The sequence below is a fragment of the Zootoca vivipara genome, chromosome 7, assembly GCF_963506605.1.
Source record: "Zootoca vivipara chromosome 7, rZooViv1.1, whole genome shotgun sequence".
NCBI classification, from domain to species: domain Eukaryota; kingdom Metazoa; phylum Chordata; class Lepidosauria; order Squamata; family Lacertidae; genus Zootoca; species Zootoca vivipara.
The window spans coordinates 16,364,567-16,389,638 of record NC_083282.1 but is presented as its reverse complement, the minus strand read 5'-3'; the positions used below and the strand labels follow the sequence as shown (position 1 = coordinate 16,389,638).

The 25,072-nt window shown below is 46.1% G+C and overlaps 1 protein-coding gene across 6 annotated transcripts in view; it reads right to left on the bottom strand.

The window, feature by feature from the left end:
• The window catches only part of NR5A2 (nuclear receptor subfamily 5 group A member 2), a 115,487-nt gene that overhangs the window by 81,803 nt on the left and 8,612 nt on the right, over positions 1-25,072 (bottom strand). Inside the window, exons 1-4 of one of the 6 annotated variants that reach the window (XM_035124042.2) lie at positions 16,864-17,176; positions 11,228-11,346; positions 9,348-9,489; positions 3,551-4,200 (exon numbers count right to left, since the gene is read on the bottom strand). In XM_035124042.2, the coding sequence (XP_034979933.1) occupies positions 3,551-4,200; positions 9,348-9,489; positions 11,228-11,346; positions 16,864-16,945 (993 nt within the window). In that variant the 5' untranslated portion in view covers positions 16,946-17,176. The other 5 variants (XM_035124047.2, XM_035124044.2, XM_060276681.1 and 2 more) reach the window with 5 other exon arrangements.

The window sequence follows — 25,072 nt, the reverse complement described above, 5'->3', positions numbered from 1 at the left end:
CTGGAGGATGTAGCATGAGAAAAAGGGGGATGGAATGGAGTAATGTAAAAAGGGCATATCTGACTGGCTGGCATCTTGAATAAGACCTCTCTACTCTTGGGTGGCGCTGTGGGTTAAACCACTGAGCCTTGGGCTTGCCAATCAGAAGGTCGGCGGTTCAAATCCCCGCGACAGGGTGAGCTCCCGTTGCTCGGCCCCAGCTCCTGCCAACCTAGCTGTTCAAAAACACGTCAAAGTGCAAGTAGATAAATAGGTACCTCTACAGCGGGAAGGTAAGCGCCGTTTCTGTGTGCTGCTCTGGTTCGCCAGAAGCAGCTTAGTCATGCTGGCCACATGACCTGGAAGCTGTACGCCGGCTCCCTTGGCCAGTAAAGCAAGATGAGCACCGCAACCCCAGAGTCGGTCAAGACTGGACCTTTACCTTTACTCTGTAAATATTTGTTACATATGTCCCTTATTTGCTTATAAAGAGTTTTCTTCCCCATAACTACTCTTAGCAGCAAACAGGATTCACAGGCAATCAACCATTTTAGGACTGATTAGGACCAAGGCCAGCTTGGCTGCAGCACTGCCTTAGGAATGCCTCTAAAATGTGCAGCCCTCCATGCTGTTGCTTCATTTTCTCATTGGCCTCCCATCTGGTAGCAGTAGCAGAATGGACTAGTCTTGGTGCAGTATGGGAAAAGCCTTTTCTATACAAGGGGAAATTCTACGACAGCAATTCCAGAGGGACGCTCAATTTCTTTCCCTTAACCACAGAGGCCTTATCAATAACCACAGTACTGTATAGGTTGAAGGAACAACATTTCCCCCAGCGGCAGCGGCATATTCAGGAAGGGACGGTATGGTGTGAAGTGGTAGAAATGAATCCCTGTGTCTTTTCTTTACCATCTCAAGAGCAAAGCACAAAAGAATCCCTTCATGCAAACGAGTTGCCCATGGATGAGCTTCCTCATTTTGTGATGGTAAGGAAAACTGTGGAGAGTTAGGGGAAAAAGAAAAAAGCATATATAGACTATAAAGAGAGGGGATGGAACTGAAAGAGCAAAGGTGAATGGCTGGCCTACACGTGATGCAGAACGTGCAGACCGAGGTGGCATCACTCTGGATTGAATCAGCTGAAGTTGTAAGCGGAAGGATCATGGGCCTTAAACTGAGTGAGTGAGTAAGAAAATAAACAAACCTCTTTATGCAGAGTAAACTAGTATATCAGAGGGCAAAGATAGAGACATCTTCCTTGGCATGCTAATTCATGCAAGCAAGGAACATTTGGGGGGGGGGCATTTTGTATGTGCACTCCAGAACAATGTGGTTCTACCTGGACAGAGATAGCTTTGCATCAGTTATCCATGCTCTGGCAACATCCAGGTTAGACTAGAGTTCTTGAAGAACTGCCTGTTTTCACATGTGCATATGTGCTTTAAGATATCAAAGTACCGTCTGCAGTTGCCTGCTGTCTGAGAGGACCTTCTCAGCAGTGGCACCCCAATTGTGGAATACTCTCCCTGCTGTCTTCTTCTCCCTTCGGTGCCAGGATAGCCCTTTCTAGCTCCCCAGCCTCTTGCACATGATTTCAGTCCTTCTGGTTAATTTTTACCTGTCTATTAAGACGATGTCTTTTAGTTTAGATTTGCACTATATATGTCTTAATACCGTAGCTTTTCATCTACTTTGGAAATAATGTGTCACTAAACACAAAAAACAACCCATGCCCTTTTAAAATGGGTTGGAGGTGGTTATTGGATTGTTGTTTTCATTTTTATAATGTACTTTGTGGGTTTTATATTCTGATTTTATACTGTGAACCACCCTGAGACCTGCTGGTATAGGGCGGTATATAAATTCAATAGTTAATCATTAATAATAATAATTCTGCATCTGTGTAGAACAGCTCTCAGGAGCCAGGAATGCTGTGCAAACCAACAAGAAAACTACATATCGGCAATAAGCAACGACTGCAATATAAATGCGAACTCGTGAGATCAGCCAAGGCCTGGCTGCAACAATCCTGCTGTTCGTTCCCATCCTCCCCCTTGAAATGTGACATACTCCTCAGTAACACTTGGGAATGGAAGACTTTTAGAATCAGAACGAGTCCCCTGCTCCTATCCCTTTTCCCTAGGGCAGGTTGTGCTATATGTGAACAATATTTGGCAGAAACATTTTCCAACTTCCACTGAAAGTCTCTCAGAAAGAACATTCCACAACCTCCCAGGACACCTGCTTCCACAGGAGAGTGATTGTTGTTTATTGTTGTTTTCTAATGCTCAAAAGAAAGCTGCTTTCCTAGCGTTTAAGCTCCATTGTTCCTAGTCCTATCTTCAGTGAATTGCAAAAATGCCCCCCAACCCCCTTTCTGGCCTCCTTCAAAACTGCCACCAGCACATCTCTAGGGTTCTGTATTGATTCCACTCCTCCTAAGCCAACTGCTGACCACTTCATTAGCTGACCATTTCAGTTCTGTCAGTGACTTCTTATTCTTACTCTTTTTGCTTATCTATGGGCAGGAACTTGAGTAGACCTTTTTCTCTGACACTCTTAAAGATTATAGGAATGTAACTCTGAGGGCCTTTACACACTAGCAGTTTGTTTGTGTGTGTGTGTGTGTGTGTGTGTGTGTGTGTGTGTTTGCACAGTAAATGCACATTTGATACTTGCAAAGCGCAGGGTACTCCCCAGTCCTGAAAACATTGCATTCTGGAGTGCTCAAAAGCACAAAATGTCTTCCTCAGATAGCACACCTATTGTTATTTTGATATCTACAAGTTGTTGGAGTATTTTGCTGAGAGGCTCCTGGAAACTGTGCCAACCAGAATAATATTCATTTTATCAGAACTGTACAGAGCCACAGAAGTTGAGGCATTTTGGTTCTCTTTGCAACATGTTTATGTATCCTGCCCTACCCAGGAGTTACTGGGCCCAGTGACTCCCCCATACTTGTTCCATCTGGTCTTATGAATGATTGGCATTAGCTCAAGTGACTGGTTTATGCTTTTCTTTCAGCAAGCTGTGCTGTCTGTGACCAAACTTGAAGCCATTCATAGCTCACAACAAACCCTGAGATTCGTAGATACCTTTCTCTCAGTCCTGCTTCTGCTAAGATACCTTACCAGCGGTCTGACTTTTCCCTATTTCTCTAATATCAGTAGCCCTCTCCCCACAAAACCCCCCATTATCTCGTTTCTGAGGAACATGCAAATATGCCAAAGGCCTGCAAAGGAAGAACATCTTCTATCTTCCACAGCAAACATTCTCCTCCACTCCCACAAGTGTCGTACTAGACAGCTGTAGACTCTGTAAGAAGCCCCCCTTGGACAGACACTCCAGCTCACCAGAATCTTGTTGATCTGGAAATCTGCAGAATAGAGATCTGACTTTTTTTATACCTTATGCTGGGAGGATAACAGATGAGCAGAACAGCTCCACGCTCACAGCTTATACAGTGCCATTTGACCAAAGAGTAGTGAGTGAATGTAAGTCACGCCAAGCAAAACGGCAAACCATATTTATATTTCATTGTAATGCAATAGAAAACAAGTGTGAAGCGTACCTTGAGTTCTCTGAAGAAGATGCTACTCCTGGCCCACTCGACAATCGAGAAGAGGGTTTGGTCAGCCATTTTGCACATAAGCCCAAAGGTATTGAGCTTTTCGTGTTTGCTTCGGTTGGCTTGCTCCTGCTGCAAGTATGCCATGATCTTTGCCTGGACCTGTGGCTCATCTGGCTCACACTTCAAGAGTTCCAGTATCAGGTGAGGAATACTTGCTGGCGAGCTTGTCTGATGATAACCATCCATGTAAGAGTAGCCCATTATCGACTCAGGAGAGCTAGTGTAAGGATCGGGGTACTCAGACTTGATAGCACGGCTCGGAAAGTGACTGTAGGTCTGGTAGCCTTGCAGGCTGCCATGCGGCGGCATTGTCATGCTAATGGGAGAGGTTACAAAGGGGCTTCGGTCATAGTCTGTGGGAGGCAAGGCTGTATGGTTCAGAGGTAGGCCCTTGGAGGCAGAATGGATATTCTGGATCGCAGAGGATATTGTTAGGTCAGTGGGCATTGCTTGAATCACCTGAGTCATGGCTTCCAACTTGAGTCCATTTGCTCGGATGAGAGCTTTCTTCTGCTGCTTCAGTGCCCTGTCCCTCTTGTACATTGGTCCAAACTTGTTTCGACCCCCACGCATCCGGTCAGCTCTCACGGCTGTTGAAAGGGGAGGTGAAAAAATGACGGGCGTTAAATTATGACTGTGAAGCAAATGACAGTATTCAAATTAATTTAGCAATACAGTATGGATCTTTTTAGACTATAAATGCCTTGGGGGAAGAGGACCGTCCCCTCAAAGGACCATATTTGTCACCGGAAGTACAGGTTGTCTCCTTGGCACATGGAGCATCTTCTACCAGCTTCTGCTGTAGCACCAGCTGTGAACTTACCTGAACGGAAGTATTCAGGTCTCAGTGATCCGTGTAACCTCCAGGTTAGACCAGTGCAGTGCTTTGTACATGGGGTTGCTTTTGAAGGCAGTTCAGAAACTGCAATTAGTCCAAATTACAGTGGTGAAGCTGTTAACTCTGACCGGGTGTTATGATCACATTATACCTGTGATCCACCAACTACACTGGCTTTCAGATTGTTTGTGGGTTCAATTCAAAAGTGCTGTGTTTGTTTGTTTGTTTGTTTTACTTTCCAAGCCCTTCACAGCTTGGCTCTGACATCTAAAAAGCTGTTTGTTTCCACATACTAATATTTTCAACAGAGGCTCTTCTTCAGGTTTCTCCACCTATCTTAATAACATTTTTGGTTCAGGTTGAAACCTTTTTGTTATCCAAAGCTTACTAATCCTCTGTACATTAGTGTTGGGTTGATTTAGTCTGCTGATTGCTTTAATGCTGCTGTTTTATTCTGTGGTGTTTTAATGTTTTCCTTTCAATTTGCTTTACTATAATTCTAACTTTTGGTAAGCCGCCCTAGGAATCTGTAATTTTTTTAAAAATCTCCGTCAGCCCATAGAGAGGATGCAATTTTGAGGCACTTAACTAAATTCTCAAAGCCTTTGGGTTCCATGCTGTTTGAAATGTTTGTGGGGTGGGTGAGCGAATAACAGCTATAATAGTGTTAACAGTATTTTGTTTGGGTTTAGCCATTCTAAGAACACTTTTGAGTCTCCCTGCACCCCTAGCTTCTGGAGATGCTTCTCCAAATAGGCTATACAGTATATGTCCAAATAGGCAGGTGTCACCCACCCCAGAGATGAGCTGATTCTGCAACTGCTAAGGCCATTCAGCTTGTAAGAGAATTTGGAGGGGGAAGAAGTCAAGGAAACCCACTCCAACAGTTGCCTTAGGGAACATAGCAGTGGTCTCTGCCACAGCATATTTTGAAAGCAGCAGCGAGAGGGTCTCACCATCCCTGCCCTTCCCAATGGCAATTAGATAGCAAGAAAGGCCTCTGACAGCTTGGTGACATGCTGAGATGGCTGGAGGTTACGTTCCTAAGCTTTTATCTTAAGGATTAGTGGTCCATTAAAAATGTATTAGAAGTCCTAGGTACACAGAGGACTATACATTATCATAAAGGCGTTAACAATTAATGATTTCAGCCTAAACTGTAATTTATGAACTAGAATTTAAGTCCATGTATCACAATCAAGGAAACATGTATATAAATGTCACGGGCATTTACAGTTGTGAGGGCATGCATTTCTTCTTCCCGTTCTGCAGGTAACAAAAGGGAAGTTGGATTATGATACAAGAGCAGAAGGGTGGCAAGGTAATTTAATAATAATAATAATAATAATAATAATAATAATAATAATAAAGCATCAACTGTTTCTGACTGCAGGCAACTAAAACTGCATACCTGATTTGGAAGGTTTATTAACTGGCTGCAGTGGTATACCATTTTTATACAAATTGTTCCAATGTGTGCGACATGAAACACCATTGGCCAGTTTCTGATTGCTGTACTTTTGTAAGATCAGAAGCACTGATCCTGCCCGGAAACAAGACTCTCCCTGTGTATGCATGTGTGTGTTTTCAGGGGTACCACAGGTAAGCTGCACAGTGCCAACTGGACTATGTAGCAATATGATAGGCATATATGTAAAGGGAAGATTTGATGGGGAACTGACATCCAAGTCTATGCACAACATTTTGGGTGAGCGCAGGGAGTTTTCAGGCTTCCATCCCTTCTATGGCTTTTTATGGCTCCTAAAAACAAAAATATTGAAGGTGGAGAGCCTCCCAAGAAACATTCAATAGAAAGGCTACAGCCAGAACAAAAAAAAAAGAGAGAGGGATGTTTCCCCATAAATACACGGAAATGCTTTCTGCTCAGGCATAATAGGATTGCAGCCATTTTTAACACCATTCTAGTGGTGTCAAAGAATTCCAAATGTCTGCTGATATTAAAATACAGTAGACGAATGATTACATTTTTTAAATAAAAAAATCTAGTCAGTACTAAAAATATTATTATTATTTATTAATTTATAAATCACCTTTTGCACTCATGTCAAAGCAATTTTCAAGCATACCATAAAAGAGCCGAACATAGGGTTGTTGTTGTTTTTTTAAAGGAAACACACCACAATATAGGGTCACAAATAAAATGAGCACCTTCGGCAGAGACTTTTTCACCAAGCTGAAAGAACTTTTTGAGACAATTTTTCGTTTGTTCCTGGAAAGTACGGACAGTGGGTGCCTGTTGTCTCATATGCACCAAAACCCCACCAAGTAACCATAGTTGTTGTTTTGACATTATTCCCTCGTGAGGTATTCCCTCATAGCACTGTTATGGGAGGGGAATATTTTAAGAGAAAATTAGCAGTGTGGTGCTTAATCCTGCCCCTGACATCTGATTCTCCTTTGCAAATCCATTAAATACTTCTCTCTCCAGCTGAGCTGAGAAATAGGATTCAAGCCTACCTAGGGGGGGGGGGTTGCGAGGAAAGGAGGTGGATGGCTTGGGCATCCTTTCTTCCTGTCCACGTATTGCTCCTCTATTAATGTCATATCTTGCAAAATGCAGATTCTGAGCATGTATTTGGCAAGATTACTTCTATTACCTCTACTACCCTGTTTCTCCGAAAATAAGACATAGCCATAAAATAAGCCAAAGCAGGATTTTTAAGCATTCAAGGAATATAAGCCATACCCCGAAAATAAGCCATAGTGATAGGCAGTTTAACCTTGTAGGTTAAACTGTACCAGACTTAATAATAATAAAAAAGACATCCCTTGAAAATAAGCCATAGTGGGGGTTTCTTTGAGGAAAAATAAATATAAGATGGTGTCTTATTTTCGGAGAAACACAGTATGTTATATTCTGTGGACCATAGACTGGACTGCTGCAGCCCCCTAGATTGCAACAAATGTAGGCTCAACTGCCTGTTACGCAGAAGTATTCTGAAACAAGTGGTTTGTGGACTACACTTTGTAAGCAGTACGTTGGGACATATTGTAGATCTGTGTGCACGAAAATAAGGCTGTCTACTAATGGAAGGAAGTTTGCTTATTACTTGTGTTTAAGTGAGTAACTGATGAATTGTTCCATCAATTATCTTTAAATCAAATGCCATATTGTGAAAGCACCAAAGGTGCCTTTCTGTGGTATTGAAGGAAGTGTAGGGTACCATACTGTTCAGCTATCAAAAGGTACCCCTTAGTATCAGCATGACAAATATTTCACATTCATGCTGGAACCTAAATAGCTTCAGAAATAAACAAGTCTGCCTCAACTGTCAGACCCACTGATTAAAATTAGTCACCGCAAATTAATAAACTCTTAGGTTACTGTCAGTTAAAGTTTAGAAGTATTAAAATGCAGTAATTATGCCTAGTCCATTTTTAAAACCTTGGCAAAATCATGTACAGTAAAATCTCATGCAAGTTCCATTCTCCACGCTAACAGTGCAATCATGTACATGTCTACTCAGAAGTAAATTCCACTGAGTTTAATCGTTCTTTTTCCCAGGTAGGATTGCAGGCTAAGGATGTCCAGGATTCCACCGTTAAAAAGCTGTGAAATGGAACACTGAATACATTCTACATTCAGAATCAACCTTGAAATCAGCCGCAAATAAAATAAAATTCTATCCATCATATATCTAAATTATAACACATAGGGCCAGAGTTTTCTGCCATTTTGAATCCCATTTCTTGATATTTGAAGCACTGCAACCCTAATAAAAATTTCATATAGCATTTGCTTCAAATTAGCAATCACTATCACCTGAGACATAACCAAGTAGATCATCATAAAATCATAATAAAATATGGCAAAAGTGTTAGCATCTCAATATCCATTGTTAAACTCATTACTGAATTTCATTTTGGGGCCAAACTATATACCTTATAGCTATCACAACTTTGAGTCAGCAACATCCATAGCCACGTAAATAAAGAAGAACCCAAAATCTCTGTTTAAGCTAACATTTGGTTCTGAAGTAAAATGAATTTTCCAGACATTTGAATGGTAATTTGCTATGAGTAAAAGAATGCAGCATGATGCAATTCTTATCTTGCATTTGTGACTTGTTAAAATAGATATGAACTCAAACTTACTAGTAATTTAGAAAGGGGAAGAGACAGCTGTCTTTCCTAATGTTGAATACTATAATTTCAGTGAACTATTAAAATATACTAGGAAAACTATACTAGGAAAACCTTAAATCCAATCCAATATATTTTATACTTCCTCATATTTATTGACTTCTATTGGAAAGCAAAGTAAAACAAAAGTAGGGTCCCTTTCTATTGAATGCTAGTCATACTTTCAATGATTATTTAGTTAATGATTTGCTCAGTTGCACAACCTGTCCATGCAAGGAATTCCATTGATAACTAAGAATGACCAATTGTGCATGAGAAAAATTGCCAGTATACAAGACCTCTAATGCTGTGTTTTTAAAACTCTCATATATGGCTAGAAATCTTGCTGTAGGAACTGTTAAACTCTCCCTAAATAATCTATGATATCTACTCTTATTTAATTCTGTTTGCTTAAACGAATGAATTTTATTTGTTCTTGTATTTACTGTTAGCTTGAATACTCAACAGTCTTATGCTGTAACTGTAAAGTTATATGTACTTATGAGTTGCCATTTCTAATGCACACATTTAAACCACCCTCCCAGCACAATAGCTACTGTACATATGTTATAGGGGAGTCCTTTAAAAACAAAAGTTGCATGCAGGGAGCCACGGGAAACAATAGTTTTGATCAGCCATAAGGACATGAATCTTGGAATAGTCCAGAGTGACAGAAATTCAGCAACTCTAAATATGCTGCAGAGCAGTTACATATTATATGCTTTACAAATATGCAGGAACAACTCTTTGCCTTACCTTCCAACTTCATCCCAACACTTAGACATTTTTGAAACCGACAGTAAGGGCAACGCTTCCTTTGAGTTTTGTCAATCTGGCAGCTTTGATTTTCTATGCATGTGTACCTTTTATTGTTCTGTACTGTTCGTTTAAAGAACCCCTGTAAAACAGATACAAAATGTTCACCTGTTTTGCATGGACAGGTGGGGTGCTGGGGTCTGTGCCATATTTCAAAAACCTCCACCAAACTCACTTCTCTACCGTCATTATGCCAATTGAGCACTTATGAAGCAGCAGGCTTGATTCCATATTTCTTCATGTAGTCTCTTATAGGAAACCCACTTAGGCCACAGACAGAAGTTTTCTGGGGCTAGTCTGCATTAGTATTGATTTATAACAGGCTTCAGTGAGCCTTCCTTACTGCATCCCTAGCAATCCTCTACAGTTTGCCGAAAAAGTCTTTATAATTTTATGGTATGAATTAAAATTATGTTTGAATTCGTATTTTTAGTGATTTGATGCAGAATTTTAAAAAGCCTGTTCACCCAGTACAAGAGAGAGGAGTTGTCTGCACCCATCTCTTCCACAAAGCTTTGGGCTTAACCCCTCATCTCTCAGCTTCCACTGAGGCAATAACATTCCACTGAGGCAAAACCTAACTACTTGCAAAATACATTTTCTCCTATCCATTATCTTCACTGATGCCTTCCTTGTCCCCCCTGGTTTGTTATTCTTGCCCACTTCTCCCTCTGTTTTCAAGCTGTATAAATTTAGAGCATAAGCTTACTGGGGCAGAGACCTTCTGTTGGGACTATATAAACTACAACGGCTACTAATAAGGGGGGGAAAGTCATGTGCTATACTATAATTAAGTATTCTAATAATTAGGATCATTTACAGTAATATGAAAAAACAGCATATTGAGCATTTAAGCTGCAACCCTATGAACACTTTCTTGAGGAGTGTGGTTGCAATCTGTGGGACTTCCTTCTCAGCAGACATGCATAGGACTGTACCGTTAATCCCTGAGGTTAGTGGGGCATTTCTTCATGTTATAGTCCCAAAATTACGTGTCTATCAGCGAGCAAAATTACTGTAAGCTATATTGCTTTGTACAGGGATACAGGGAACTAAACAAGTCTTAAATTCCATTTTACTAGAACATTTCACTCTCAAAATACGATTCTTTTACCACCGCCTTTTACAGCTGTCCAGTTATTTATTTCAGATCAAATAAATTGATTGACTTTAATAGCTGGCTTCATGGGAGCAGCCTATAATTCTGAATCCTATGTACATATTATGTATTAAAATGAAATACACATGCAAAAATATTCATCATGATATATGAGGTTTTAAAAAAATCATTTAATTGATTTCCACTTGATTTACGTCCAAATGAATACTGATATAAAATATTGTGTGTGTGTGTGTGTGTGTGCAAGCATAAAAAGTATGACAACAGAAATTTACATTTTCATCCTGAAAGATGAAAAACTTGAAACTGTTGCCTTCAATACTGCAGCCCTGAAATTTATCAAGAACAAGATACAGGAACAATAATACTCAATGTATATAAATCAACTAAAATCAATATTGAGGACAGCTGGGAGCGAAAGCTCCTCTACAACTACATCACTTCACGACAACCAAATATTTAAAGGCAGTAAATATAGCCACAGTGTATACAGAACACCCTATTGAGTTCTTACTGTTGACTAAAAAAGGGAGATATTTCCAGCTCTTCACAAAACTTCTTCCAAAAAGAAACTTTACCTATATTCACAATATTCTGCCATCCCCATCAAAAGAAACAGAAATAGCAATTACCAAGCCTTTTCTTGATAAAGTTATCAATCTCCTTCCCTTCCCATAAAAAAGGAAAAAATGTACGAAACCTTGCAGCTTTCACAGGTAAGGAGTCCATAGTGATACCCAGAGACTTTATCTCCACACACTGGACACAGTTCTTCAAGATCTTCATCATATGAGTAATTCACCATTTTAAATTGAGACACTGGAAAATAAATAAAGAGAATAACATGCCATGAGAATGTTTGCAAATATCCCCTTCACCTCAACTTAATCCATTATTACGGTACTTTTGGGACTGGGAAACAATTCCTGGACATTCATCCCCTTTACACAGCCAAAGTCAGAAAGTTTTCTATAAAGAAATTAATAAAAAAATCAACAGCAACACCAAACATTTTAATTAGTGACCAATAACTTTTCTTCCCATATTTCATTTAGGAGAATTAAGTCTGCCAAGCCATTCACAGCCAGCATTTTTGACAGTACTTTGCTCAGTTTACCTTTCCCAGTCCAACAACCTCACCCCCAAAATCATTTGACTTCAAGCTGGATCCTAGGCATGTTTACTTGCAAGTAAGTCCCATTAAGCCCAAAGCAGCTCACTTCCAAGTTCACTGGGCAGTAGCCTTAGGCTTTCTTCAACTTACTATTAGGAGATTCCCTGCCCCCACCCCAAATAAAAATAAGAAAATTTGCATTTCATCTGAAAAACGTAACAATCAAAAGTCCCCATGTTTTTAATAAGAAGCTTTTGTTTCATTCCCCGAAGTTCTGTGTTGCAGCAGCCAACTTTTAAATATTTACCTAACCTCCAATTCAGCTGTACAGTATAAAGCCAATTAATCCGAGTTGAAAATCAATTTCTTAAACAGTACCAAAAATGAAAAATGGGAGCTATAAAATCTTATTCCGCTACAACTTGTCTAAATCCGTTCCTCGGACCAAAAGTTCTTCTATGCCTAATTCGACCTGAGCAAGGCAAACTCCTCCAGCTTTGGAAAGGGTCCGATCCCGCTGCGTGCCGAGTTGTTAGCTTCCAAACTCTTGCAAAGGCTGTCAACTAAAGCAAGGAATAAAGTTCTTCAACAGGCATGCCCCCCCCCCACTCCTTCGAATCTTCTTGCTCGGTGGCCAAGAGAAAGACTTCCGAGGAAATACTCTTCGCTCCGATCCTAAGAGTTAGCCCAAAGAGGAAAGCCCAGCGCGTTGGGGCGAGAGACTCACCAAGTGAGCCAGTTTCCTGCAAAGGGGTGGAGAGAAAGGTCGAGTGTCCCACCGGCTCAGGAGGGTGGGGGGGAGATGCCCGCAACACGAACAGGAAGATCTGCCGGTCTCCTGAGTCTTTATCCTTCGACCCCCCACAAAGCACTCCCTGGGTATTTTGAAGGAAAATCTTTGCCTGTGGGAGCAGAAACCCCAAATAAAAGGCTGGGGCCGGGTGATGCTGCGGGTGGGAGGCTACAGGGGCTGGGACGTCGCGAAGGTGGGTGGGGAGGTGGGAAAGCGATGGACTTACCCCAAACCACCCCCCAAAAAAGAGCTCAGTCAGCAGATCGTCTAAACGGAAACCCCGATCCCCTCTGTTGACGCCGCTGTGCGCGCTCCGCTCTCTCCTTGGCGCAGCAACTGGAGGCGGATCAGAGTCCCAGGAAGGTGTTTGAATAAATGATAGATGCGCGGACGGGAGACGGAAGCAGGGGTGAATGGAAGGAAGATTCAAAGAGGGTTGATCTTATTATTATTATTAGATGATCGAGTCAAGCCGAGCGATTCAAGCCGTTCCTTACAACTTTTCGCAATGTACGCGGGCATGAACTGGGTCTAGCAACGGAGTGGCGAGCGTGGCTCACGGGAACGCGCGGGGCCTTTGGAGAAGCAGACTTCTCCAGCAGGGAAAAGCTTGGTCAGAGAAGAAGCGAAGCACCCCCGGTTCCCTCTCCACCGCAATGCCAGCCTCTTCGGGGATCAGAAGGTGGGAAGTGAAATTAACAAGGCGAGGAGAGAGAGAACAAGGGAGGAGGGGGAGAGCGAGCTCAGGAGCGCTCCCGGCGACTTCAGGACCTGCGGCCTGAGGGAAAGCGGGGCCGCTGGCTGCCTCCGGCTGCCTGTTTCAGAAAGAAAAGGGACACATACACAAACTTGGAAGCTCCCCACTCCTCCGCATTCCGCATTACCGGAAGGTAATGTCCTTAAAATAAAAGACAGCTTTGTTTTGCTTTGTTGGTTTTTGTTTTACTTAATTCTGGGACTGGATTGGGGTCTTTCTAAAGAGGTGACTGACAGCCCCTCCTTTACAGACGCACACCTCTCCTAGCCCCACACTTTTTGCAGTTGAGTTTCTGCGCGTTCTAAAAACACTTAGAAAGTGTTGCCCGGCTTCAATATTGTGCATTCATTGAGAAGAGGGGGAAAATGACTTAAAGCAGTTTTCTAACTTCTGAACTTTCGGCATCTCTTTGCTGTGCTCTGCACACACGCATACAACCCCCCCCCCCCTTCACATAATGCTGCAGCTACATCGCTTTGGTGGTGAAATGCGATGGAGAGATGCAGGCCTTAGGCTGCTGTAACTAAAGAGGGTCCTACTTGGAAACAAGGCCACGAGGGGTTTGCTTCCTTGACCGGACTTGTGTAGCAGCTCCGGAGTGAGGCACACTCATGTCTGGCAACTTCCTAGCTCAGAAGCAAGTCCCACTGCATAAGTGGGGGGGGGGGGTAAACAGGGCAGAGAGTTTCAGGGTTCATTTCCCATCCTACCCCGTTTGCGCTTCTCACACCTCAAAGTTATGTTTTTCCGGGGACTCCCGTCGCTTCGTCCCTCCTGCCAGCGTCAACTCTTGGAACGACCCAGGTCCCATTTAAGCCGAAACAAATGGATTCCCCCCCCCACCCCGAAATCTATGGGAATCGAGTTTGTAGAGGCGACGGAGATCCCTACTGGCATCACCCAGCTCGGAAACGCGTTTCGCCGACTGCCAGGCGCGCGAACAGGCTTTCCCAACTAATGCAATTACAGTACTGTACTTGGTAAAGTAATTCCAGATAACATGATGTGCTTAGGAGCCGCAAGCCTGTGTCTGTGGGGTTTGACAACCGCCAGCTTTGAACAACGTTAACTTGGAGGACCTGGTTTTAAAAGAACCCAACTCCCTGTAAGTCAAAGCAGTGCACTTAAGATCGCAGCCTGGGGCTTCCCGTCCTCAAGCGTGTTCAGCTGGAAGGAAATTCCATGGAAAACAATTGACTGGTCAGTCTGCAATCCTAGATACTAGAGAAGAAGTCCACCCCCACCCCCGTCCTGCGAAGTCAATGGGAATAATTTCTGACTAGGCATGGAGAGGGTTGCAGTGTCAACAGTACAATCCTGACCATGTTTACTCGGAAGCAGATGCTCCTATGGAGTTCAATCCCCCCCAATGCTTAGGATTTCAGACTTCTCAACCCCTAAATTATTACTCTTCTCCTAGACATCTTCTGGGAGGCTTGTGTAAGTTGCTAAAGTGGTTCTCCAAACCGATCTGGTGAAGTCCCTACTAGGATATATTTGTGGCAGTAATTTTTATTCCGTTTGTGGAACCAGTGCACCCACCCACCCACCCTTGAGCCCTCCAAGTGCATGGAGAATAGGCATCTGCACTGGGACAAGCCTGTACTAGTTCCCCAGAGACCCTCCCCATCTTCTCTCCACTTTCCCCTCCCCCACTTGACTGAAGAGTATGCTAGATATAGATCAGCTGTTAAATCTTATTGGGAAAACCTAGGAGACCTCTACACCCAATTACCCCCACCCCAAAAAATAAACCTCTCCTGCTTCCCTGGTCCCTCTTTTATCTCCCCAGCTCTGAAGACACCCACACTGGCAACTCTACTCGCACACCCCCCACCCCCGCTTCCAGACCCAGCCGACCCTCTCAGAAACTTGAGGAAGCCCTCTTGCCTTCCGAGAAGCGCCAAGCGCTCAAAAACTCTGTTGAGCCCCAGGCGCTGAATTGCAGCCGGGAAGGATGCTGAACCAAACGGTTCCCGCGCGCTCTTCCTCGGTAGGTCTGTGCTTCCAATCTGGCACCACTACGCGCCAACAACGTGGAAAGGAAACATTGTTTTTAGCCCGGTAGCAGACACGGTCCGAAGTCACCAGGACTGACGGGTCGGGGGGACAAGAAGAGACCCTCGGATCGGTCGCCCCATTGCAGACGGGCACTCCGGTTCCTGCTGCTGGCAGTTTGCTAGGAAGGAAAGAACCCCAGGAAACAAGGCTCTAGAGATAGGAAACAGCTCTCCGCTGCAATCCTGCCCCGCTCTCTCCGGGAATCGCAGCCCACTGGGATCTATAGGAGCTGGAATGAGATGAGCAGGCTAGAATAAATGAGCTCCCTTCTGACCACCAGGCTGACCTTGTCAGTTTCAAGTTCAGTCTCGAATCCGCAGGTTACCTTGTCCAGAGTTGTACACGTCTCCTCTGATCCTGGGCAGGGGCGGCGAGGGTGGCGGTCTCTACTACCTTGCTTCCCCATTGAAAGGTCTCCCAGCCCTCTTAACTGGCTGCCTCACTGAAAGGCTGTATGTACGATGCTGCCTCCTCCTGATTCTGTCATAGTGCAAGATTAGCGCGGCTCACCCTCTGCTACAGAAAAGTGTATGTGTGTACTCGTGTGTAAAAAAAAACTTCCCATAGTTGTCCCCCAAACCTGTCTGGATACTCTCCCTAAGCACACGTGTTTCACTTTTTTACTTGCAAAGCAAAAGGACTTATTCCCAAGTTTAAGGACCTCACTTTTTGCTGCTGGTGTCCAAGAAAGGCACAAGCGTCCCGTGATTTCCGGGTAGAGGTTTACAAATTTCCGCCTGCCGTCCAGTCTCTCTTCCCCCACCCTGGCCCCAGGGCAACAACATAAACCATAGGCTACCAAAACCGACCGTTTTGGTAGTCTTCTGCGTTTGGCGAAAACAAGCTTTTGGACCCAAAACTATGCTGGGAAAGTGGGGTGGGGGGAGGAGGTCAGAGAAAGAAAGAACGCTTCCGCGCGGATTGTGCCCGACGAGGATTCCCGTGTTACTTGAAAGCTAGCACCCCAACAAAAGTTGATCCCGTCCTTTTCCATCAGAAACTATTTAAACGCCCTCCGCTTTAAATGTCCCACCTCTTACTCTGCAACTTTCAAATTCGCGGCGGGACCCTCGCTCGCCACCCGGTGCCGTGCTCAGTTACTCGCGAGCAGGGCGCTGCAAATGAGCGAGACTTGCTTCCGAGTAAAACGCGCGTGCGCTCGGGCAACCCGCTCGCCACCAGCTGCCCTACCAATTCTCATCGGGGTCTTCCCGGTGCCCTCTTGCTCCTTCCAAAGAGGAGCCGGGCAGCGTTTACTTGGGAGTAAGTGCCCAGGTTCCCAGGTCCGACCCGACTCTCCGAACGTTTTCCTCCCGAGGAAAAAAAAAAGCGCTCACCCGTGCCGGCGAAGCACGCGCGGGAGCATCACAACCCGGCCGCGAGTGGACTTTGGAGTCCACCCCGCTTGGGAACCAACGCGCTCCAAAAACCGCCAAGCCTTGAAGTTGCCGGAGGGGAGGAGACTGCAGGGAGCCCTCCCGGCACGGAGGGGGAGAGGAGGCGCTCGGTTTGGTTTCGGACCGCCGGCTTCTTTGCTCGCCCGCTTTCCTGCCGGGGCAGCGCACCCACCCGTTCGCTCGCCCCTCGGCGCGCCCAGCACCCGGTGCTTACCTTGCATGTTTTCCGGCGTCTGCCCACGCTCCCCATTCGCCCGGGCGAGTCCCAGGGCTTCCGTCTCCACTTTGGGCAGCATGACAAAGCGGCAGCCGCGAGCCGGTCAGGGCGGCGCTGCCTGCGCGTCCGTGGCACAGCGGCACCGGGACGCAGCGACAGCACCGGAGCGCGGAGAGGAGACGGCTGCTGCTGCTGCTCTCAGCTGCGCTCCTCCCCCCCCTGCTAACTGCCGGACGCCGAGCCGGGTGGGCTGGAGCCTGCACGCACTGCGAGCGCCCCGATCCCCAGCTCGGGAATGAGGCGCGAGCGCTGCCTCGCTCGGGGTCGGGCTTGGGACGGGGGGAGGGAGGGAGGGAAGGCGAGGGGGCGGGAAGGTCAACCTGCCCAGCGGAGCCCCCCCCCCCACGCTCGCCCGGTCCACCTCTTCCCCCTCCAAAAAACCTCTCCGCGCGTTGGGGGAGAGTCGCCAACTTCCAAGAATTGGAGAATTCACATAGATTCCGAGGAGCCGCCCAACTCCACTTTGTACCGAGGAAAGAGGCTCTTCCCAGCGGAGGAAAGGGAAGGGGGGGAGGGCTGGCGTGTGAATGTGAGCGTTTGGGTGTAACGGGGGGGGGAGGAAACCGGGGGCAGACTCTGCTGGTTCAGCCAATGAGGAAGAAGCCCAGACAATTCTTCCGACCCCCTCTCCCACTCCTCTTTTGCATCCTCCTCCTCCTATTCCACCACCACCCGGGTAAGGTTGACATTCATGCTCCTTCCTGCGGTGGGGGGGGGGAGGGATTAGGGCCTGACACATTTGATCACTGTGATTCCGAGTTGCTCTTTTCCATTGTAAGAAAGAAATGTCCCGGAGGCTGCAATTCCGATTCCCTGGTTCTTCCCGGGGGCTGTCAGAGGTGCAGATAACTCATCTGTTTGGCTAAATGTTCTTGCTCCGGCTTTGCGATCTTCAGAGGCAGCTATGGTGGTGCTCACTTCGGAACTGACTTCCGAGTAAAACAGGCACAGGCGGCCGTGCGCCAGGCACTTCTGGGGAAGGAGATGCCCTGGTGCCAGGACCAGAGGAGACCTTGGCCCGGCTGGGGCGCGCGGGGAATCAGGATCCTCCTTGCTGTGTAACCCACCTCCAAGGGACCGGGTGGGAAAGAGGAAGCAAGAGGAGGCGCTTAGGACAGAAACGGATTGTGCCGTGATTGAAAGGCTTTTACCCCGGGGTAAATGCCACGAGATACAGGCGCTTATGGCAGCGTGTTTGTAGTTGTTCTTGATCTTGCCTGCTTCATTCTGTACGAAACCTCAAGACTTTGCGCTCTGCCTCTGTCTCTCTCTCTCTCGCTCTCGCTCTCCCTCGGCGCGCCCCGCTTATGAGTTGCAACTCTTTTGCGCGTGGCAGCTCGAGATCCCAGAGGGCGCCGTCACGGTTATGTCCCCTGAGATGCTGCAAAATAATCTTAAAGGTTTTGCAAATAGATTCCCCTCTTCTTCCCCCACTGGCATGCTTACGTTTCCCTGAATTAGACCGGGGAGATGGGTCCTTGCCATTTCCACTTACTGCCGCCCTGTCACAAACATTAAGACGAACGTTTAACAAAACAATAAATGAATAGGGCACTCCGGGCAAAATGAAGCACGTTTAGTTCCCGCGAAAGAGATCTTAAGCACGTGCTTATTAAGGCTTCCATCCGTGGGAGTTAAGCGTGCTTAAGTTGAGGTGGATCGGGCGGGCGCCTCACGCCTTCCTAAAAAAAACAACCCTGAGGCGAACTCGGAACTGAGCCATGCCAAGGCTTGATTTATGCATCTCTTCGAATCCTCCAAGTCACCAGCGAACACGATGCGCCTGTTTTAAGTGACATGTTTCCCAGCCGGGTTTGTGAGCGCGTTAACTGCGCTTTCATTTTGGTGAGCAGAATTCTCTACTGTCTCAGCCCGTTTTAGGGGGGATGTTGCGCCCCGATCAGCATCTGTTAGGACTGGCAATGGCTATTGTTTTCTCAACTGTATTAATCAAGATTTCACCTGCTGTTTCCTGCTCGGTGACAAGCTGGAGAAACAACAGCTCAGAACTAACATACTGGGAAACGGGCAGGAAGACCTCGTTGCACCTCAGTTAGAAACGCAAACCCATTTCCAGGGCTGTAAAAATGAATGTTTTCTATACTTCTCTTAACAACAACAACCACCACCATCACCACCACAACAACAAAAGTAATCGGTTCTAGCGTTTAGGTTTAATTAAAAGTTCTACGGATTTTATGAAACACATTAAAAATTCCGCTGATTTTGGGAAACGCTTAATCAGGTGATGGTGAAGGAGCGTCCCGAAGAAACAGGACCGCACTCTTTATTTGGGTGCTATTGGTTCTCCAGTTTTCTTGCACCATCACCTAATTAAAACCTCGACATCCTGATCTTCAAGTTTTATTTAAGCGGCATTAAGACCTTTTGCTTTTAATGGCGTGGACTTCATTTCTCTCTGCCGGCCCGCAAGCTAGGCCGGATCACCCAGTCGCTCCGACCTGCCTGTGGCTCCACGCAGCGAATTAAAAGAGCCAATCAGTGAAAGCCCCCATCAGCGTTTCTTGCAAAGGTTTTCATCTGCACTCCCTACCGTACCATCTCTGCTTTCAGCAAGCCCCCTCTCAAGCTGCACAGAAATGCCCCCAAAGGAACGGCGAATCATCTTCCTAGACTCCAGGACCCAAGAGGGTCTCTCCCTTAGGCTTCCTCACTCTTAACTGTTTAGGCTTGGAAATATCTTACGACATTAATAACTTTATCCTCTATATGTGACACAGGCAGCGATGCCGTTCACAGTTTGGAAATCTGGCTATTTCTTTAAAAGGTTTTCTTGTCCTTTGGTCACTTCAGCGTGGATAAGCATTGGGCCACTTTTTACCTAGGTCTTTCTTTCTTTCTTGGACCTGGCTTTGCTTTGGGCTTTTCCCGAACCTTAAATATATGGGTGCAATAAAAAAATCTGTTCGCTGCTTAGTCCTGAGGCTGCCGATTCACCAGCCAACCAAGAGCAGCCTTGTTTTCATTGATCCCACCAAAATGACTGACAATGGTTTGTTTGTTTGTTTGTTTTGCATTTCCCTGGGACTCAAAGTGTTGTTGTTGTTGATGATGATGATGAATCCGTGCGCTTTGGGTTGAGGATCGGTTCATCTTCCAATGCCATTGGTCACTAGGAAAAAAACAAAACAAAAGGGGAGAGAAAAGGGCGGACAGGCCTGAACGATGGTAGGCTCTCCAGAAGACCCTTTTAGATATTAGATTAATTTGACTGTAGAACTTCACCAGGAAGTCAGCTCTAAATTTGCTTGAGGGTGGAGAATGTGTGGGGCCTCTAGTTCGCTCCGTGAAAGTGCCTTGATGTTAAGTCTGTTGGCTAGTCAATTGCACAACAAGAGTAAAAGAGAGCGACACCAGATTTCTAGGAGGTAGCCCAAGCGACTGGAGGCATTGTTTTGGTCCTAAAGGCAGGAAGGACCCTGAGCTGAAGTCGGGGAGAAGTTTAGAGCCTCACCAGCCAGACTTGGGGAAGCCATGCTTGACCAATCAGAACACTTCTCAGCATCTTTATCCTCATCCTTCTTGGGCGTGGCCCACAGGGCAGGCATGTTTCTGCAGTTATCTCTCTGCAAACTACAGAGATGTTAAACGATGGAAAATAGTGAAAGAAAGTAATAAGGTCAAACCCAGATAGCTGAGCTATTTTACACCTATAACCCACGCCGAACCGCTAATGCCTCAAAGGGCGAAGGAGAGTTTTATTTGTCCAAATGTCCAGACTCTTTGCGCTTGTTTTTAGATAGTTTCAAACCTTCCTCCCAGGAGGAGGAGGAACAATTTGCTACTAAAGGCATGCCAAGATTCCAACAGAGGTCAGCGGTCCAGGGCTTGACCCGTCCATGGCTTGGGAATAAGCCACATCAAACATAATGCATAACCTGCATAAGAAGAACGGATTGCAGGACCGAGACCCTCAACCTACTTCATTGGAAGGCAGCGATGGGGGGGGGGCGGCATTTCTGCGTATAGGGGGTTGGGAGCGGGGCTGAAATGCCTTGGCCTTACTGTATTTGGTATAGATGCTGCATTAGGACCCAAAAATTATAGGGCCCGCGGAATAAATTGGCTTAGAGGCCGTGTTCACACGTGCAAGGCACCACTCGCTTTCCGTGGGAAAGTGTTAGGAAAATTATCTCTGCGATGTTATATCTGAGATTGCCCATCCACACCCTTAGGGCGCAAACACAGGAGAAGGCCCCCGCTATCACCTATCCGAAAATCCTCTAGAAAGAAGGGAGATGGGGGAGATAGGGACTTTCGTCCCTTTCCTCTGGAGTCCGCGCTGGCCAGAGACAGGACTACAGGACTAGAGAGACACCCTGTCCCGTGTAAACCTACTAGAGGGCTGCGCCTGTTTGCCCAAGTCCGTTTCTCCAAAGCGACAATTTCAAGGCAAAGTCTCTCCCGGGTCTGCCTTTAATTTAACCAAGAGCTTTAGCATTTCCCTTCGCCTTGAGCGATGGCCCTTGGCGCCCTTTCCTTCGAGCCCACTTTCCCATCCCTTTCACCACCAACTTCTGCTAACTTCTCTCGGCGCTACGCGGCTCTCCCGAGCTTGCGGAGCTCGCCCAGACTTTTGGCGGAAGCTTTTGACTGACGCTTACAATTATCAAAGATGATGGCTCAGGGAGGCTTCAGAAGCCTTCGTTAGGAGGGGAAAGCATAAACCCGCCCTCCTTCCACTCAAGATAGAAGCCCACTTTAGGGGAAAAGAAAAGAAAGAAAAACAGCGGAGCGAGTAAAATAACAAATAAATACAGTTTGTAGCATTTCAAAGTCTTTCGATCCCGAGCTCAGAAACTTGAGTTGGCCAGTGCGTTAGAGCGCTAAGATGTCCGGCTGGGATTGGGGAGAGAGCCAGGTTCGAATCCTACCTCCGGCACACAAAGCTCTTCAGCTGAGCTTGGGTCAATGTAGGGTTGTTGCGAAGAAACAGGAGAGGAAGTGCGCGGATGGCACCAAATTGCTCAGGGTCGTAAGCACAAGAAGGGATTATGGAGAGCTCCCAGGGGATCTCTTCAAGCTGGGTGAATGAATGGGCATGAAGATGGCAAATGCAAGTCAGTGGAAGAAAGTGGGAAGCGCGGTGCGCTCGGGGAATCCCTTTCTCCGCCTAACTTCAGGCGCTTTGAACTATTGGTGTCCATGAAAACGGCGGTCCACGCGTGTGGCAGCTGTGACCAAGGTGGAGTCCATGCTACGGATCATTTGGAGAGGGTTTCAGAGTAAAACTACCGGTGCCACAGTGTCCTTGGACAAATCTATATGGCGCTGCGTTGAGTTCAGGTTTATGGCTGTCCAAAAAGGGTGCTGCAGAGTGGGCAAAAAGAGCAACCCAAATGGCCAGGGGCCTGCATAACGCCTCTAGGAGGAAAGGTGACATCTGTGGCTTTTTAGTTTAGGGAGGAGGTGTAAATGATGAGTGGGGGGGGGGGGGATGACAGAGAAATACAATATCATGCATGGGGGGGGGGAGAGACGCGACCAGTGTCAGGGGGGCAAAAGGAGGTCCTGTTTTTACCCATCGCGCATTTAAAACCATATGATTCGCTTTCACAAGAGGTAGCGACGGCCACTAACCTACATGGCTTTGAAAGGGAGACTGGACAATTGCACAATAAGGCAATCAAAGCTACTAGCCATGGTTGGAGGCAGGATACCTCTGCACACCGCTTGCTGGGAATCCCAAGCAGGGAGAGTACTGTGGCGTTCAGGACCTGCACCTGGTTGGTTGCTGGAAGAGACGGGCCCTTGGTGTCATCCAGTAGAAAGATCTTATTGTGTTCTCTCTGTACGTTGCCATGAGCTTATTTGAAGTGAAGCGGGACAGTAACTCATTCTCTATCAGCGGGAATTCACCCCAGAGCAAACATTTTCCAAGTCACCGGGCCTCTGCCATTTCTCACCCCTCTAGGACGTTTCGTTGCGCCTTTTTCGCAACCCCCCCCCCCCGCTTCCTTTTGAAATACAGGGCACAATCCTGCCAAGGGGAAAAAAGTGATCGCAACGTCATCCTAAACCTATTTAATATGTGCCACTCAGTAAAATAGGACGTCCCAGGATCCTGGATTTAAGCACGTGCTGCTTCCAACTTTCTCACTCTGGTGTTCCACTTACCAGGGAGTAAGACACATAATAGGAGCTACTTCTGAGTAAACAAGAAGAGGAGTGCAGGATTGCGCTGCCCGATCATAAACTGGTCGAGAGCAAGGTCTTTGCTTACGTTCGTCTCAGAGTCAAAGAACTTGCTTGGATTTCAGGTGATCAGATCAGGCAGGCTTCCTCTTCATTTTTTCATCCCACAAAATGCTGCGTGTATTCGCGCACTTCACCCATAAACGACTTGGAGGCACTCTTTCTTAGTAGTAGCAGATTACATCCTCAAAGAATGTACACATGGGGGCGGGGAATAGGTATCTTAAATATGTTTACTTGGGAGGATGTGTCACATTGATCTCACTTCAACCTTTCTCCAAGTAATATGGCTTAGAATGGTAGTGTGCCTATGCGTTCCAGTGAGCAGCGAGTGACTTAGCCCAGTTGCGTGTTTTTTTTAAAGTCCTTCCTCTGCCACAGACTCAGTAGCTGGCCTTGGGTATGTCACCTATCTCTTAGCGTCAATTGCCAACGCCGATATTAAAAGCACACAAAACCACTGTGCGGATTAGAAATCTCTCTCTCTCTCTCTCTCTCTCTCTCTCTCTCTCTCTCACACACACACACACACACACACACACACACACACACACACACAAAAGAGGTGCGATCTTAACCAACTACTTTTATGCTTACTCTGAAATTACTCCCTCGTGAATTCTCAATGGGAGCCCCATTCAGGTAAGTGGAAGACTGCAGTTTTAACAAACTCTCATCCCCCGAAAAGGGGGCGGGGGGCGGGACATATTACACACTGACCCTTCCTGTGTCTGCTTACTTGGAAACAAAGTTTGGAAGCAGTTGGGAATTCTTTCCAAAGCAGTGTGCTTTTGGGTTCTGCATTTAAAATCTTTTTTATATTAAGCGACAATCTTTTTAATAAGGCAAGGCGATTTTCACAAAACCGAAGAGGAACGCGTCGAGATCCACTCGCAGGCAATGTTTGTCTCTGACGAACCTCCACAAAGATGCAAAGATCACATTGGCACACAGTGGAAAAATGTGCCTTTCGTAAGGCGCGGGGGCGGGGCCGGGGCCGCGGGGGAAAGAGCCGATCTTAACTGTCTGGTCCAGAGTCCACCAAGGCTCTTTTTATAAACCGCGCGCGGCGGAGCTGTCTGGGAAAAGGCTGGTGTCAACTCGGCTAAATGTCCTGGTGCGTTTCCATTTCCACCATTCCGCATTCGCATCGTACACAGCATTCCAAACTTTTCCTTCCTTCCTGTCCCAAAGCAACTGCAACCCGAATTTCTGGATCAGGAACGTTTTCGTCTCTGGTTGCTGTAACCTTGGATCTTTCCAAAAAGAAAACCGAATTCGAATTGAACCGCCCATACTGTACTGTATTTAAGTCTTGTCCACAACAGGGGCGCAAAGTGAAACTAAAAAGACGCGATGATAGGGTCTGACATTTCTTTCTTTCTTTCTTTCTTTCCTTCTTTCGCTTTGGATTGCGAAAGTGAATAATCGAGCAGATGGATGTTGCAATCCTATTCCTGGCTGCCCGCTGTGTAACTTCCCTCCTCCCAGTCGCCCAGTCTTTCTTAACCCTTATTTCAGTGTAAACGCAACCAGAACATTTTAAAATTAATATTAAAAAAAGAAAAATAGATCCCTTGAAAATGTCATTGGAGACTTCCCCGTGTATCAACGGAGAAAGTTATATTCCTTCCCACATCAAGGCATGAGGACATTTCATTGTTGAAAGCTGCATTCCTCTGCTCACATACCTGGGAGCAAACTCAATTGAACACAGAAGGACTTTGGTCCAAATGCTCTCCTATAGTATTAAGCAATATGCATTTCCTGCCAATTTTCAACAGTCCACTCCCCACCTCCCATCCATTACTAAATTGGAATTAAAGTTGCACACTTGCTTGCCTAGGACTGGGCTACATGTCCCTTTGATTTCAGTGGAATTTGTCACCAGGTGATGAAACCAAGACAGTGTAAGTTAATTGTGACTAAC